Source organism: Periophthalmus magnuspinnatus, chromosome 20 (assembly GCF_009829125.3).
Source record: "Periophthalmus magnuspinnatus isolate fPerMag1 chromosome 20, fPerMag1.2.pri, whole genome shotgun sequence".
NCBI lineage: Eukaryota > Metazoa > Chordata > Actinopteri > Gobiiformes > Gobiidae > Periophthalmus > Periophthalmus magnuspinnatus.
The window spans coordinates 2,923,058-2,938,817 of NC_047145.1; the positions used below are offsets into that span (position 1 = coordinate 2,923,058).

At 45.8% G+C, this 15,760-nt stretch overlaps 1 protein-coding gene across 2 annotated transcripts in view; it reads right to left on the reverse strand.

Annotated features, from left to right (window-relative positions):
- Positions 1 to 14,425, reverse strand: part of sh3kbp1 (SH3-domain kinase binding protein 1) — a 65,112-nt gene extending 50,687 nt beyond the window's left edge. The window contains exon 1 of one of the 2 annotated variants that reach the window (XM_055230096.1): positions 14,285 to 14,425. In XM_055230096.1, coding sequence (XP_055086071.1) covers positions 14,285 to 14,288 — 4 coding nt within the window. In that variant the 5' untranslated portion in view covers positions 14,289 to 14,425. The remainder of the gene's footprint in view (positions 1 to 14,284) is intronic. The other variant, XM_033986113.2, reaches the window with a different exon arrangement.
- Between the last annotated feature and the right edge of the window lie 1,335 nt (positions 14,426 to 15,760).

Sequence of the window (15,760 nt, forward strand, 5' to 3'; positions counted from 1 at the left end):
ATTAATTTTTCCCACACACTTTACAATAGTCATTAATATTAAAAGGTCGAACGCTTGCTCGAGGATAATCAGCCATGTGGTAAGACCTATCATTTTATTTAAAGTCTGTTTCTATAAAATGCAAAGTAGAACCTTGTGTTTTAAATGTGTTTTTAGACTTAAAACAACCGCATTACAGATAAGTTTAGTTACACATAGAGGGTTAGCCTCCATGATGCCTCTGAAATCTAAATATTTGAATATTTCCTAAAGTCTATGGGGAAAAAAGAGTGGAAAATATATTATATTTGAACCTCAAGAACTACTTATACAAATGAGGCTCAAAATAAAAGTCAGACAGGGTAATACTTGTATATTAATTTAAAACAAAACTACGCTACGGATGGTATTGCAGATTGTAATTATAATTGTAATCATTTTTTTAAAGTTATATAAAACACATTTAAAGTCTATTTGTATTAGTTGTCACGATATTAAAATTTCAGACTTGATTTCATTAAGGAATAGACTCAATATTCAATACTGATTCCACGATGCTAAAAAAACACTCTTTCTTGAGACAATAGAATGTGATTTTCAAGTAGTACTTTCTTTTATATTCCCATGTGTCCTTACATCTGTGTAATCCCTCAGTGTCCAGTAGGTTCATAGTGGTCCATGGGTGTGTACTAGTCTATGTGTTTTATATTTGTGAAAGATACAGCTCAAGATCATGCTAAATATATTCAGGTTGTAGGAGATTCTTTTGACTTTTGCCACATACTATTAAATGTGTGTCGGGTCTGCACACTAATGTCTCCTAAAACCAGTATTGACAAAATGACAGTGGTTTTGTATTTCACACCTCCAGAACATGAAGAGCAAAAGTGTCCGAAGCGTTGAACAGGAACTGGAATGGAGCTCATGTGAACAGCTGCACAGCACACTGCAGTGTAAACCAAAGACAAAGACTAAACACATCCAGCACAAGTCCATCTGAGAAAAATAAAACCCAGGATATACACAACAGGCCAGTGACTCTCAAACTTTTCATACCAAGTACCACAAAAGAAACAATTTGGCTTTTACCAGATCTATATAATAAGTATATTCAGAGTCTATATATAAAGTATAAGAGGTCTACTCTAGAGCTTAAAATGGACCACATAATTTCCACTGTAGTCCTAAACAAGAAACAAACCAAAGAGCTACCTAAGTATCACCTGAGAGATACAGACAAACATACCAAGATGAAATGACTAGATGCCAGAAGAGAAAGGTGCAGATTTAGAGGATCTGAAAAAAACCAGAATGGCACCATGAAGATGCCTGGAATGTTCCACACTACGGCATTAACCCTATAGCGTTGGATGCTATTGCTACCGATAGACTCGTGGTTGCAGACTTTCCATTACCGTAACTCGGCAACCAATTGTGCTATCATGTAAATTCAAACGGCGTCTCAAAGCAGAGGCATGGTTATTTTTAAGGACTGAGCACTTGTCATGATGTCAGTTTCCCTGTCCTCCCGTGCTCTCTCCCCCTCCCCTACCTGTGTGTCTGGAGCTGGGTGGAGTGCCTGACTCCTCCCGTGCACACCTGGGGTGCATCAGCCTAATCACCACCACCTGCTGCTGAGTACAAGAAGGCTTGGCAGTCTACACTCGGTGCCAGACCGTCCGCGTGTAAAACGTGAATGTTTCTTGCTAAGCTTTGTTATATGGTACTTTCCGGCAAATGCTCATTTGGATTTATGCACCCTCCAGATTCCTGCCTCTACTCGCCCAGCTCCTGCCGCCACGTTCCAGTCCCGGTATCGCTTCCAGCTCGTCTTGTCTCCTGCTCGTCTCGTCTCCTGCTCGTCTCGTCTCCTGCTCGTCTCGTCTCCTGCTCGTCTCGTCTCCTGTCCGGTCCTGGTCTCTGGTTTGTCACCCGCTCCCCGCTCTGGTCTTCGTCTGATCCGCCTGCCCTGGTACCGCACCTGCTTCTATCCCCGTCCTGGTCCTGTCCTGCCCGCCTCTACCTGCACCGCACCCGCCTGACCCGTCTCCCGTTCCCCGGTTCCTGTACCTGCTCTTGTGACCTGTTTAAAGACTGCATTTTCACCGCTGTAAATAAACACTGTTAAAACTGCTCTGGTCTGCATCCTTTGGTCCTATCCGCACCGTTACGACAGAACGGTCTGGCCACTATGGACCAAGCAGGCTCAGATCCGGACCAGACGCGCCGCCTCACGCACTCTCACCCCGAGGCGGTGCTGGGTCAGCATGAACAATCCATTCGGACTCTATTGGAGCTAAATCAGACATTGTCCCAGCAGGTGGCACAGCTTAACCACCAGGTGGCCGCGCTCCTCGTCACCCCGCCTGCTGCAGCCGGAGCGCCGCCACGCCTCCCGGAGCCGAGAGGCACGGATCCGGAGCCGTATGCTGGACAACCTCACCTCTGTCGCGGATTCCTGTTCCAGTGCGAGTTCATGTTCCAGCAATGCCCTTCTCGTTTCAGCTCGGGGGCCACCAAGATCCGATATATATGTGGATTACTCCGGGGCAGAGCTCTCCAGTGGGCAGAGGCGCGCCTAATGAAGACGTCTGTGGATAGCCTGGATTTTAATGAATTTGTGTCCACGTTTAAGCTGGTGTTTGACCACCCGCACTACCAGGACAATGCTGCCTCCCGGTTATTGACTCTCAGCCAGGGCTCCAGGACGGTAGCGGATTATTCCATTGAATTCTGGACACATGCGGCGGAGCTGGACTGGACGGACAGCGCGCTGCGGGCTGTGTTTGTGCGGGGCCTGAACGAGACTTTGAAAGATGAATTGGTTTCCCGGGACGAACCCCCCGACCTGCGGACCCTCATCTCCCTCACTCACCGTATAGACAACCGCCTACGGGCTCGTCGCCGAGAGAGACGCCGGTCACCGGTCCCGCCGGAGCCACGCGCTGCCCCGCCCCCGCCGGATGAGCCCATGCAACTCGACAGGACCCTTGTGTCGGCCGAGGAGCGTCAACGGAGGCGTCGTCTGGCCGGGGCTTGCCTCTACTGCGGTGAGCGCGGACATTATGTGGTCACTTGCCCAGTTCGGCCAAAAGGGGGGGCCCACCAGTAGCACTGGGAGTACTGGTGGGCGAGCAACACATCCTGGACTCTTCTAATAGACTGCGGCTCAGCGCCACCCTGTGCGTTCGCACAGAGACCTTATGCGTTTCCGCCCTTATCGACTCCGGGGCTGAGAGGGACTTTATTGATGCCCAAGTCGCGGAGCAGCTCGGGGTCTACCTGGAGCCCCTCGAACGCCCCTTAAATGCCCAGGGGCTCAATGGACGTTTTCTGGGGCACATCACTCACATCACAGAACCTGTCACCGTGATTCTGTCCGGCAACCACCAAGAGAACCGTCAGTTTCATGTCCTGTCCTCCTCCGCTTCTCCTCTGGTCCTTGGTTACCCCTGGCTACGCGCCCACAACCCTGTTTTCGATTGGGCCAGGGGCGGAGTTTCGGGCTGGAGTCCCGATTGCCACGCCAAGTGCCTTCGGTCCGCCCTCCCTCCGGCCGGGAGGTCCGTTCCTGTCGCTGATCCGTCCCCAGACACCCCCAATCTGTCCTCGGTGCCTGCTGAATATCACGACCTGGGGGAGGTTTTTAGCAAGAGCAAGGCCCTCTCTTTACCGCCCCACCGTCCATATGACTGCGCCATTGACCTCCTGCCGGGTGCCCCACTACCATCTAGCAGGCTATATAACCTGTCTAAACCTGAACGCGAGTCAATGGAGGACTATATCCGTGGGTCCCTGGCTGCCGGAATCATCCGCCCGTCCACTTCACCCGTGGGAGCGGGGTTCTTCTTTGTGGCTAAGAAGGACAAATCCCTGCGGCCTTGCATTGATTACCGGGGTCTGAACAATATAACTGTAAAGAATAAATACCCGCTTCCCTTACTGGACTCGGCATTTACGCCCCTCCACGGTGCGACCATCTTCTCAAAGTTGGATTTGCGGAATGCGTACCACCTGGTGCGCATCAGGGAGGGAGACGAATGGAAGACGGCCTTCAAGACACCCCTGGGACATTTCGAATACTTGGTTATGCCCTTCGGTCTCACCAACGCCCCTGCCGTATTCCAAGCCCTCATCAACGATGTGCTCCGTGATTTCCTTAACCGATTCGTCTTTGTTTACTTGGATGACATCTTGATTTTCTCGCGGTCCCCCCAGGAGCATCATCAGCACGTTCGCCAGGTTCTCCAGCGCCTCCTCGAGAATAAACTGTTCGTGAAAGCTGAGAAATGCGAGTTTCACGCAGAGGAGGTCAGCTTTTTGGGCTTCATTGTGGGGCGGGGCCAAGTAAGAGCTGACCCTGAAAAGATCCAGGCTGTCACTGAGTGGCCCGTTCCTACCAGCCGGAGACAGCTCCAGAGATTTATCGGCTTTGCCAATTTTTATAGACGTTTCATCCGGGATTTTAGTAGGGTTATCTCGCCCTTAACTAAACTCACCTCTCCTGCTTTGCCGTTTGCCTGGTCTCCTGAGGCGCAGACAGCCTTCGAGAAGCTTAAGAGACTATTTACCTCCGCTCCCATCCTGCACCAGCCCGACCCTTCACGGCAATTCATCGTGGAGGTCGACGCCTCCGACTCGGGAGTGGGGGCCGTGCTTTCGCAGAGGTTCGACCCCCACAACCGCCTCTGTCCCTGCGCCTTCTTTTCCCGGCGATTGTCCTCGGCCGAGGTCAATTATGACGTGGGGGATCGGGAGCTCCTTGCCGTAAAGCTGGCCTTGGAAGAGTGGCGCCACTGGCTCGAAGGGGCGGAGCAACCATTCATCGTCTGGACCGACCATAAAAATTTGGAGTACATCCAGTCCGCCAGGCGCCTCAATCCCCGTCAAGCTCGTTGGTCCCTCTTCTTCAGCCGCTTCAACTTTCTCCTCACCTACCGCCCCGGATCTCGGAACGTCAAACCCGATGCCCTCTCCCGCCAGTTCGCCCTGGAGGATAGCCCGGTCACCGCAGAAACAATTATTCCCTCCTCGTGTGTGGTGGCCGCGGTCCATTGGGATATCGAGGACACCGTCCGAGAGGCCCAGACCAACGACCCCGACCCAGGTAACGGCCCTCCAGGTAAACTGTTTGTTCCCGATTCTGTCCGGTCTCAGGTGCTCCAGTGGGTCCATGCCTCCCGTTTCGCCTGCCATCCTGGTGCCGGTCGCTCTCTCTCCCTCCTCAGGAGACGCTTCTGGTGGCCCACGATGGACACAGACACCCGGGCTTATGTCGCCGCCTGCCAGGTATGTGCTCGGGCCAAGGCCTCCCACTCACCCCCTTCTGGTCTCTTGCATCCTCTCCCAGTTCCTCGTCGCCCTTGGTCCCACATCGCCTTGGACTTCGTGACGGGCCTTCCCCCTTCCCAGGGGAACACGGTGGTTCTCACCATTGTGGACCGCTTCTCCAAGGCCGCCCATTTCGTTGCCCTGCCTAAGCTCCCCACAGCCAAAGAAACTGCCGACCAGCTGACCAGTCATGTCTTCCGACTCCACGGCATCCCGGTGGACATCGTGTCCGACAGAGGGACCCAATTCACCTCTCAGGTATGGCGGTCTTTCTGCGACGGTTTGGGGGCCACGGTTAGCCTCACGTCCGGGTTCCATCCACAATCTAATGGGCAGACGGAGCGGGCCAACCAAGACCTGGAGTCGGCCCTACGGTGCACAGCCTCCGCCAACCCCGCGACCTGGAGTACTCACCTGCCCTGGATAGAGTATGCTCACAACTCCCTCGTGAGTTCCGCCACTGGTATGTCCCCCTTCGAGGCATCGCTGGGATATCAACCCCCTCTCTTTCCCACGGAGGAGAGGGACCTCGCCGTCCCGTCTGTTCAGCGCCATCTCCAGCGCTGTCGCCGGATCTGGAAGAAGGCCAGGGCGGCCCTTCTTCGGGCTGGAGCGCGCACTAAGGCGACGGCCGATCGCCACCGTGTCCCGGCGCCCGTATACCAACCTGGCCAGATGGTTTGGCTCTCCGCCAAGACGGTCCCGCTGAAGACGGACTCCCGTAAGCTGTCCCCCCGATTCCTGGGACCGTTTAAGATCATGAGGATCATAAATCCATCGGCGGTGCGCCTCCAGTTACCCCCGTCTCTCCGGATTCATCCGACCTTTCACGTCTCCCAGGTTAAACCAGTCCGGACCAGCGACCTGTGCCCTCCGGCCGATCCCCCACCGCCCGCCCGAGTCATTGACGGCCACCCGGCGTTCACCGTCCGCCGCCTGATTGACGTTCGTCGCCGTGGTAGGGGCCTCCAGTACCTCGTCGATTGGGAGGGTTACGGTCCGGAGGAGCGATCCTGGGTGCCCAGAGCACGCATTCTGGACCCCGACATGGTGAGAGACTTCCACCGCGCTCATCCTGACAAGCCTGGGGGTCCACCAGGAGGTGGACCTTAGGGGGGGGGTACTGTCATGATGTCAGTTTCCCTGTCCTCCCGTGCTCTCTCCCCCTCCCCTACCTGTGTGTCTGGAGCTGGGTGGAGTGCCTGACTCCTCCCGTGCACACCTGGGGTGCATCAGCCTAATCACCACCACCTGCTGCTGAGTACAAGAAGGCTTGGCAGTCTACACTCGGTGCCAGACCGTCCGCGTGTAAAACGTGAATGTTTCTTGCTAAGCTTTGTTATATGGTACTTTCCGGCAAATGCTCATTTGGATTTATGCACCCTCCAGATTCCTGCCTCTACTCGCCCAGCTCCTGCCGCCACGTTCCAGTCCCGGTATCGCTTCCAGCTCGTCTTGTCTCCTGCTCGTCTCGTCTCCTGCTCGTCTCGTCTCCTGCTCGTCTCGTCTCCTGCTCGTCTCGTCTCCTGTCCGGTCCTGGTCTCTGGTTTGTCACCCGCTCCCCGCTCTGGTCTTCGTCTGATCCGCCTGCCCTGGTACCGCACCTGCTTCTATCCCCGTCCTGGTCCTGTCCTGCCCGCCTCTACCTGCACCGCACCCGCCTGACCCGTCTCCCGTTCCCCGGTTCCTGTACCTGCTCTTGTGACCTGTTTAAAGACTGCATTTTCACCGCTGTAAATAAACACTGTTAAAACTGCTCTGGTCTGCATCCTTTGGTCCTATCCGCACCGTTACGACAGCACTTTATAGACCAGTATAGCTCACCTAGACTTTTTTTTTTCTTTTTATAGCCATAAAAAATCATGTTAAAGGAAGTATCAGCATGTACTTTTGCCTTTTTTCACATAACTTCCTCTATTTTACAGATCCATCCTAATTTTTGGTCATCTTCGAGGGACAACGTAAGCACATTACCGTAATGACAGTAACATATTTAAAGAGCCCCATGCCTCTGCTTTGAGACGCCGTTTGAATTTACATGAAGCACAATTGGTCGCTGAGTTACGGTAACGAAAAGTCCGCAATCGCGAGTCTATCGGCGGCGATGACATCCGACACTATACGGTTAAGTATGGCATTAAAGTGATATATCGCTATGGAGACAAGCATGCAGTTACAGGTCAGATCAGTGGAGACAATTCCGCTCACAGTAAGAATGATTGCATAATTTCCATGTTCAAAGCCTAATTTAGCCCTGACTTGTTCTCGTTTCGGTTTAGTTATGGTCTGGGAGTTTAGTTCCCGGTTTAGTTTAGTCTGAAGAGTGTGCAAATGTGAACTCAACCTCAGATACAGTTACATTTTCTTTATTCATTATTTGGGCTGTTTTAATTTTAACGCAATGACAATGGCACACTGCACTCTGCCGAACCATAGAACTGAACATACAACCCTCCTCGCTGAGATTCACAGAACATCCCATTGACAGAACAAATTTTGTAAGAAGACTCCAGAGGAATAAAACATAAGGTTTCAAATTCTGGGCAAAAATTCAAAATGCATTTCCACTGGTTGCATCAGTGCACCTGGCTCACCATTAGCACTGAGTTGAAAGACTTTGACCATGATGTTACAAATCCCCAATACAACAGCAACTAATGATGCACAACAGCATATTGATTACATTGTTAAATAATTGTTCAGCTTTAATATTCAAAAGCAGTGAATTTCCAAATTAAATCTATTAAATCATGGCTCAAGATCTAGAGAAGGGCCCCCAGACAATATCGCAAATTGTAGTTTAGACCTCTATAAACATGCTGAGGGATGCTTGGATTGGTTTATTTATCAGTTCAGATTGCAGTTTCCTCTCAAACGTTAATGCTTCTAAAGTTGTTTACAATGCGCTCTCTGAACATAATCCTACAAATCTAATCACAATTGCAATTTCAAAAATAATACTGCACTATTGTCGCCCATCACTGCTCCCGACAGGTTACCACAGTGGCATTGAATGAAGCTACAGACTGTATAAAGAAGTGGATAAGTGAATGTGACGTCACCAGTAGCGTTCAGTTCCAGTCAAATGAAGCTCATCGAGGCTACAGCAGTTACAGGGGTGGATTTGGTGCCGAGTTCAATGTTTGGAAAGTGAATTGGAGCCAGAGTCGATGGAGCCGGAAGCGCGTCCATGATCACTTCCTATTTGGAACGTGGCAGTTATAATATATCCATTTATATATACAGTCTATGGGTCAAATGCAAAGACATTTCCCCATCTCTCCTTCCTCACTTCTAGCCATTTTTATAAGAGCACGCTATGCTTTTTGATCTACTGATAAAATATTTCTTTTGGTATTCCAATCATGTCAAGTAGGTATAGTTCTCACAAACCCTTTGGCACATTGTATTTACACACATTTGGCCACTAGTATAGCTTTAAAGCAGCTTTTTAAAACGGAGAAGTGAAGCGGGCTTAAGTGTCGTACAGTGACTCACATGGCTCTTATTTCTCACACAGTATTGATTTTTAGAATGTTTGATGATAAGATGAAGATAGCATGCTGTGGTCTGATTTTTAACACAAAGCTCTTTTATAATCCACTTTATGAGGGGAAAACAACACCCCAAAGACAAGTTGGGTGATTCATGTTCAAAGTGCACATGACAGGTTAGACTACTCATTTCCCTAAAACACAGTGAACATTATTAGATTAGATTTTACTAAAAATGTTGCTTTGTCTTTTGTAGTTTTGTCATTTTTTGGGAAGTTTATAATTTTGCTTCCTGTTTGGACACGGGCAGCACATATGACATACGTAGAGCAACCATAATGTTAACAAGGGCCAAAAACGTGTTGTTTATTTTATTCATCTAATCTTAACTATTGTGTAATTTAGACACTTTTATTTTGTTAAATTAATTATTTTTAAAAATGCCTTCCTTGTTCGTAAATTGTCTCTGTATTTTGGATGGAATAAGCTCAGTGCCATAGACTGTATATATAAATGGACATAGCTAACCTGCTAGCCGCCGTGTTCCAAATAGGAAGTGATCATGGACGCACTTTGGGCTCCATCGACTCTGGCTCCAGTTCACTTTACATTAGAAAATGGTTGCTCCTCTCCCTGTAACTGCTGCTGTCAGACTCGTCATTTTGGTCTTAAAATGTTTGCATTGAGCCGCTCTACGTGATCCTGGTGTTTTTATTTCACTATTTCAAGATATTTCAAGATATGGACATTAAAAACAGACAAATCAGGCGCCTTCTTTCCCCAAGTCCCACTAGCATTAGCAACAGGTTTGATTGACAGCGTTGCTAAGTGTACGCACTGTGGTAAATGAGCGGTGCGGACAGGAAGAGGCATTACCTTCAACAGCCTCGCTCCGGATTGGTTCTTTGGTTGCTATGATACCGGTGATACGGTTGGAATTCCACAAATGGAACTTGTCTCCAAATTGGCCCCTATAACTGCTCCAGCCTCGATGAGCTTCATTTGACTGGAGCTCAACGTTATGGATGACGTTACACTCTTTTAGTCCACTTCAATACTCCATGCACAGCAGCACGCTAACAGCCACTTTTATTAAAATCAGAAAACATACTATAAACAATCTTTACAAATTGAAATGAATTAAAATAAAGACTATGCATTTTTTTTAAATATATAAAATACTTTTTTACAGTTTGTGGCGGTGTTTTAATATTGATTATACCTCAAAATCTGCATTAGCATTAGCACTGAGACACACAAGAGTCCTCCGGTAAAGTATCATTTTATTTCTGTAGTTTTTAGTGTAGTGTGTACTAGTGACATCCACACGTAGCTTCCTGTCCACTGCCTCATCTTTAAATATTTACTTATTTTAGCGTGACTTTGAAAAAACCTCACAGAGATAAAATTGGACAGGAAGTATTGACGCTAACAGTGAGGTTGCCGGGCGGTTTTGTGCACAGAGCCAGTTGATGACAGATGAAGGTAAAGGGATTCTGTTTTAGAACTTACTGCTACTTCCTGTATTTTCCAAGTTTTTGTTTTCTTCCACAAACTGCCATTTAACTAATACAAAACTATGACAAATATTTACCAGATACTTTCCCACCAAACCAAGTAATAATTAGAAAAACACATTAATCTGTCAAATGCACTTTAAATATAGGCTTGGTTAGGCGAACGTCTATTCTTTATAATTCCAGAAGACCAAACAAAGCTAAAGGACTAAACGATTTGGGAAAAAAAAAATATTTAATTGCACAGAACTCACAAGAATATCAGAACATGTTTGCGCACATCTAAACTACAGGGTTAGCAGTTTTTATGCAGACCGGATGTTTTGTTGTTTGTGGAGGAAATAATAATGACACTTTAACTATTGCAGCTTTTGCGACTCCAATAGCGATTAGTCTTGCAGCCCCACTAAACAGACTTGCTTGTTTGGTAATTTAAAGCTACAAAACGCGCCTAAAGCTGCACGTACATTTTCTAGTAAATTCTAACAGTATCTAAACCACATATTTAAAGCTTGCATAAATGCTTGGCAGACTCGCTGAAGATTTTAAGCACAGCTGTGTACTTCTGTGAACCAGTGCAGTTGGATCGCAGCCCACTGAGAGTCAAACCCACCCCCTCCTGTCCTGTCCCTGCTCCTCTCATCACAGACATTCACACAACTCCCACACAACAAGGAAAATACCTCAAATCTTTATTCATTCACTTACCGCTATACAGTATATGCAACCATTTTGTGAAAGAATCAACTCATTTATTAGGACACTCCATGAATTATACAGTAAACAACGAAGATACAGTTTCAAATAAGAGAGTGCTCCACATTATTCACTTTTAAAACTCAACTCAAACTCTGGCTGAAATCAAATCAGTCATGTGATCACTAATCAATACATGGACCTCCCTTCTTACTTTTCTTACCTTTTTTTTTTTTTTTTACTCTACTTCTCACTTTTTAACTCTTGTATATTGTACTAATGTGATGTATTTGTTGTACTTTTTACCTGCCTGGGGACTGCGGATGTAAATTAGCTCTGTAGCTATAATCCGGCATATTTACATTTGTTTACAACAGATGTTCATTAATGTGCATTGTCCCTATCAAATAAATAAATAAATAAATAAATAAAACGATGTCTAGAAAATTAAGAAACTTTGTGTTTTCTTCTAATAAGACGACCAGTGACAGCAAAAGGTCAAAACACGGCAGGTAAATAAGCAATAGGCATTATAGTCGCTACGTTGTAATGATCAGTTTGCATGTATATATGTCAGTAATGGTGCAGTTATGAGGATGCCATGGTTTAAATCTCATTCATTTCAATTAGACTTAATTTCATAATGGCAAGTTATTTGGCAATGAAATACACGCTTTAAAAGACCTATTAGGATCTCTTAGGAACACAAATTACTATGCTCTCAGAAATATGTGAATGACTAAAAATACACTGCAAAGTCGCTGATTTGGAAGTGTATTCAACTGCGAGACTATTACTTAACCCGACCAGGACAGAAATCTAGCACTAAATGATGCCTATAACAGAGAAATTATAATATTCTTAATCTTTTGCATTGAAGTTGTACAGATCAAATATCAACTTTACGTAATTGGCAATATTCCCATAAAGATGCATTAGCAAAAACTATATAATATATATACAAAAGAGCCATGGTACAACAGAATAAGCAACTGGCTCACTACTGGTAAAAACATTTATCATAGTGTCTGAATGCTATTGAATGAATGCTAAATTTATGTTATGTTTATGTCAAAGGCACAATATGTAACTTTCTGGAGGTGGCGTGTCACCTGCATGATTCTGTGGAAATAAAAAGTCAAAACCATACTTCAGAACATTCTCCATGGAGATAGAGATGTTTTTTGTCATACTGTGGAAGATTATTCACCTTATTGCAGAGGTTACCGTGGGCACCGCCATCGTCATTCAGATTGTTTTATTTCGCATGGGGTTATCTTGAGTAAATAAGTTCTGTAGGGACTAGAGGCGTTTTAAAGCCTCCCAGGGAGTAAGCGCATTGATGCCTGGTTCGTGCACATGAACACTGAACACAAATCTATCTACTTTATATCATATTTAGCTGCAAAACCTTTCTCAAATTCTGCATTGAAATGAAAAGGAGTCCTGCTAAACTAGGAGTGCCACCACAAAGAAAGTGCAGTTTAGTCGCATTTACAGCAAAAGTCGGCAGGACTGAATAAGGTCAATAGCCAAATGAGCAACATTTCCATGGAAACAAGCAGGAGGAGTCCCTCATCCAGGCAAAATAAGAGTCAGGTTTGTGGAGATGCAAGCCCACTCAGAGTAAGGACGCATGTTTATTAATGGTTTAATAAACAAAAACAAAAAAATATGCTTTTACTTTAGTCTGTTCTTTAGCTAAAAGTTACATACTGTGGTTACATTCACATTTAACTTATATTAGCAGAAGTGTTTGGGAGAAACTGTTTGGGACACATTATTAGATGTTGCCTAGATGTTTATACAGTTGCTGGTGTGATGTTGTTATCCTCCATTTTACACAAGCTGCTATATCTTTATAGCATCTTTTCACAGGAACAACGTCATGAGCTGTATGGGAAACCATAGCATGTGCTTCCTTATTTTCAATGAGGAAGAGGTTAAATGCAAGTTGTGTTGTGTTAAACTGAGATAGCTTTTGAGCTAAACATTAACACCAGAGCTAATTGATTGTCCAGCCACTGTTCCCAGGCTTAAGCTGATCTGAAGGAATGTTTGAATGCATGTGACAACCAATAAACTGCTTATAAACAACAAGCCATTTTTCTAGTGCGGCTTATGAGCATTACATTGGGTTTACAAAGCTACACAAATGCATTTTACTCTTGAGTACAACTCTTTAAACATTGTAACTGCTACAACATATACAGAGGTTCTGACATTGTGATGCAAGTACCTAACACAACTGTGGAAATAGCAAGAGGAAGCGTCTGTAGTTTCGTTATACTATTGGTTAACATTTTATATTTAGAAATGAAGATCACTTTCTAATCCTGGTTTAGTCATAGCTTGGTCCTGTAGACCTTGTTTATAAAACTGGCTTAAGTCAGGGGTTGCAGAATGATGAAAATCTAGCACCACTGCCATAGCAATTAACAATGCGATACAAGATATTACATCTTTTGAATAGGCAAAAGTCCCAATAAGAAGCTCAAACTACGTATAGAATATTATACTAGCTATGTACTTCTTATTAAGGCCGTGCCTTAACACAAGTATAGCTATATAAATGAATGGTTACCGCTTTAGTCTTACTTTAGAGCCACACTGGTCCTGGTTTAAGGTATGCTTTAGTTCTGGTGTAGGGCTATAGTCATTTCAGTCCTGGTCATTTTAGTTGTAGACCTGCGTTTAGTCCTAGAATGACATTACATCTCTCAGGGCAGTCCCCTCTTTGTCCTAGTATATCATTCCCCATTATAACATTATTGTTGGCTATTCTTTACCATCATAAATCATTTTTTATTTCTATTTCCAGTGCAAAGTTTGACAATAGCTGTATGGGAGACATAGGCTCCAGAGGACAGCTTGGGCAATGCTGTCCAATGCAATAACACACAAGAACGCTACGGTCAGCCATGCCTTGTTGTAGAAGTCCCCCAACCCAACCATATTATAGATACAGAGCCACAATGCAAACGTGTCACCATCTGTAACTCATCAATGACCCCTCGCTTTGCTCACTTGCACTATGCAGCCTGTATAGCCTGCATGCATACACGCCCACGTTGGCTGCTATCTAGTCAAGAATAAAATGTGTTTGCTTGGTGTATGCTGCAACACCAGGGGAGGGAGAGCAGCTATTCAAGAAGGTGTGGAGCGAGGATGGGGAAGCGCATCTGGCGTTTTTCTATCCATATCTAAATGCATATACTACTCGCTAGAGGCTTCAATGAAATAATCTAACAAAGCAATGAGTCTTACCCATTGAGGTGTCTCTGTGTAGTGATCTTGCAGGCTGGTGGATAACGGTGCTGTTAAAGACTCACTGTGGGTCTTTCGCGTTTGTTAGTGGAGGGTTTTTGGAGGTGCAGCGGGAGGAGCGTCCGTTGAAACCATATTCCTTCCTCTTTCTCTATATCCAGTGACACGACAGAGGGAGGCAGAGCTCACAGAACAGAAAAAACGCGCAGATGAACGAAATCTCCCTCACTCACTCGCTCGTTCGCTCGCCCTGGCTGTGCGCTCTCTCCTCCCCGTCTCGCCGCTTTCACGTGCTCTGCGTAAAATCCAAATATCCGCTCTATTCCAGTAATAAAGCCGCGTTATTTAGCTGTGGTGTGTGGCGCATGACGCATTACGCACGTATTTTAACAGGCGGCTGCGCTTAACAGATGCATATGGTGCAACAATGGGGGATAACGGGATAGTAACGGGAAAATATCCAATTTGGAAAAGCGTTTTGCAGTTTTAATTAAGGTATAGGCCAGTGTTTTCACGTGTTTAATAAAATATCAAATTAACTTTCACAGTTTCTTCAAAAAACCAGCGCGTAAAATGGTTAATGTTTCTAAATAAACCATTATACTCTGACAGTCTTTGAAGGGATCCACAGTGCCAGCATCCAAATACGCGCACCTGTGCTGTCCAAATCTCGCGATAACAACTGTAATCCTAGAAATAACCATTGTTGTAGTTTAATGAGAGGTTTACACTGTCTAAACATCCATTATAGCAGGGGCTTTAGTTGTTGACTTTTAGTAAATATAGTCATTTATATGTCCAGATCTTTGGCCAGGCGTGATTATAGGTGGAAAATGGTCGCCCCGGCAACTTACAGCAGAATACATGATGTCTGTCTGGTGGTTATGGCATAAGTAGGACTAATATTTATGAAAACAATAGATTTTCTTTGTGGATTATGCATTTGATGTTTCATTTCCAACCACTCACAAATACTTTAAATTTTGGATTAAAGGTGTTTTTTCTGCTGCCTTCTTGTCTTTTTGGAGATGTTAGTCCTTTGCCTGGAGTTAAGTTTGTTTTAATTGCTCAAACACCTTGAAACACATGAGTTCTTTCTGCGTGCAGGGTTACCTCTCCACAGATCTGACCTGTAACTTAGCCCGGTGGAGCCAACTCCTTGTGTCCATGAAGGTGAATAAATTATGTGCCATAAAGTGGAAAATTCTAGGCAAAACAATACCACTCCAGCAGAAAAGTGACGCAGTGCACCTTTAAATGCCTATGACGCTGGCTTTAATAACCGTAGAATTAGCAGTCCAAAGGCAGAGACAGTGAAGGATGAGACAGACAGAGAATCCACATCTGAAAGTGAAGTATGGACAACGGGCCTAAGTCAAACAAGATCAGATAAAGAGGAGCTGTGGGGTTTTTCCCATGCTGTACAGAAAAAGACTTGTAGTATCTGGTGGGAAGACACTACATTATTGAGTCTGC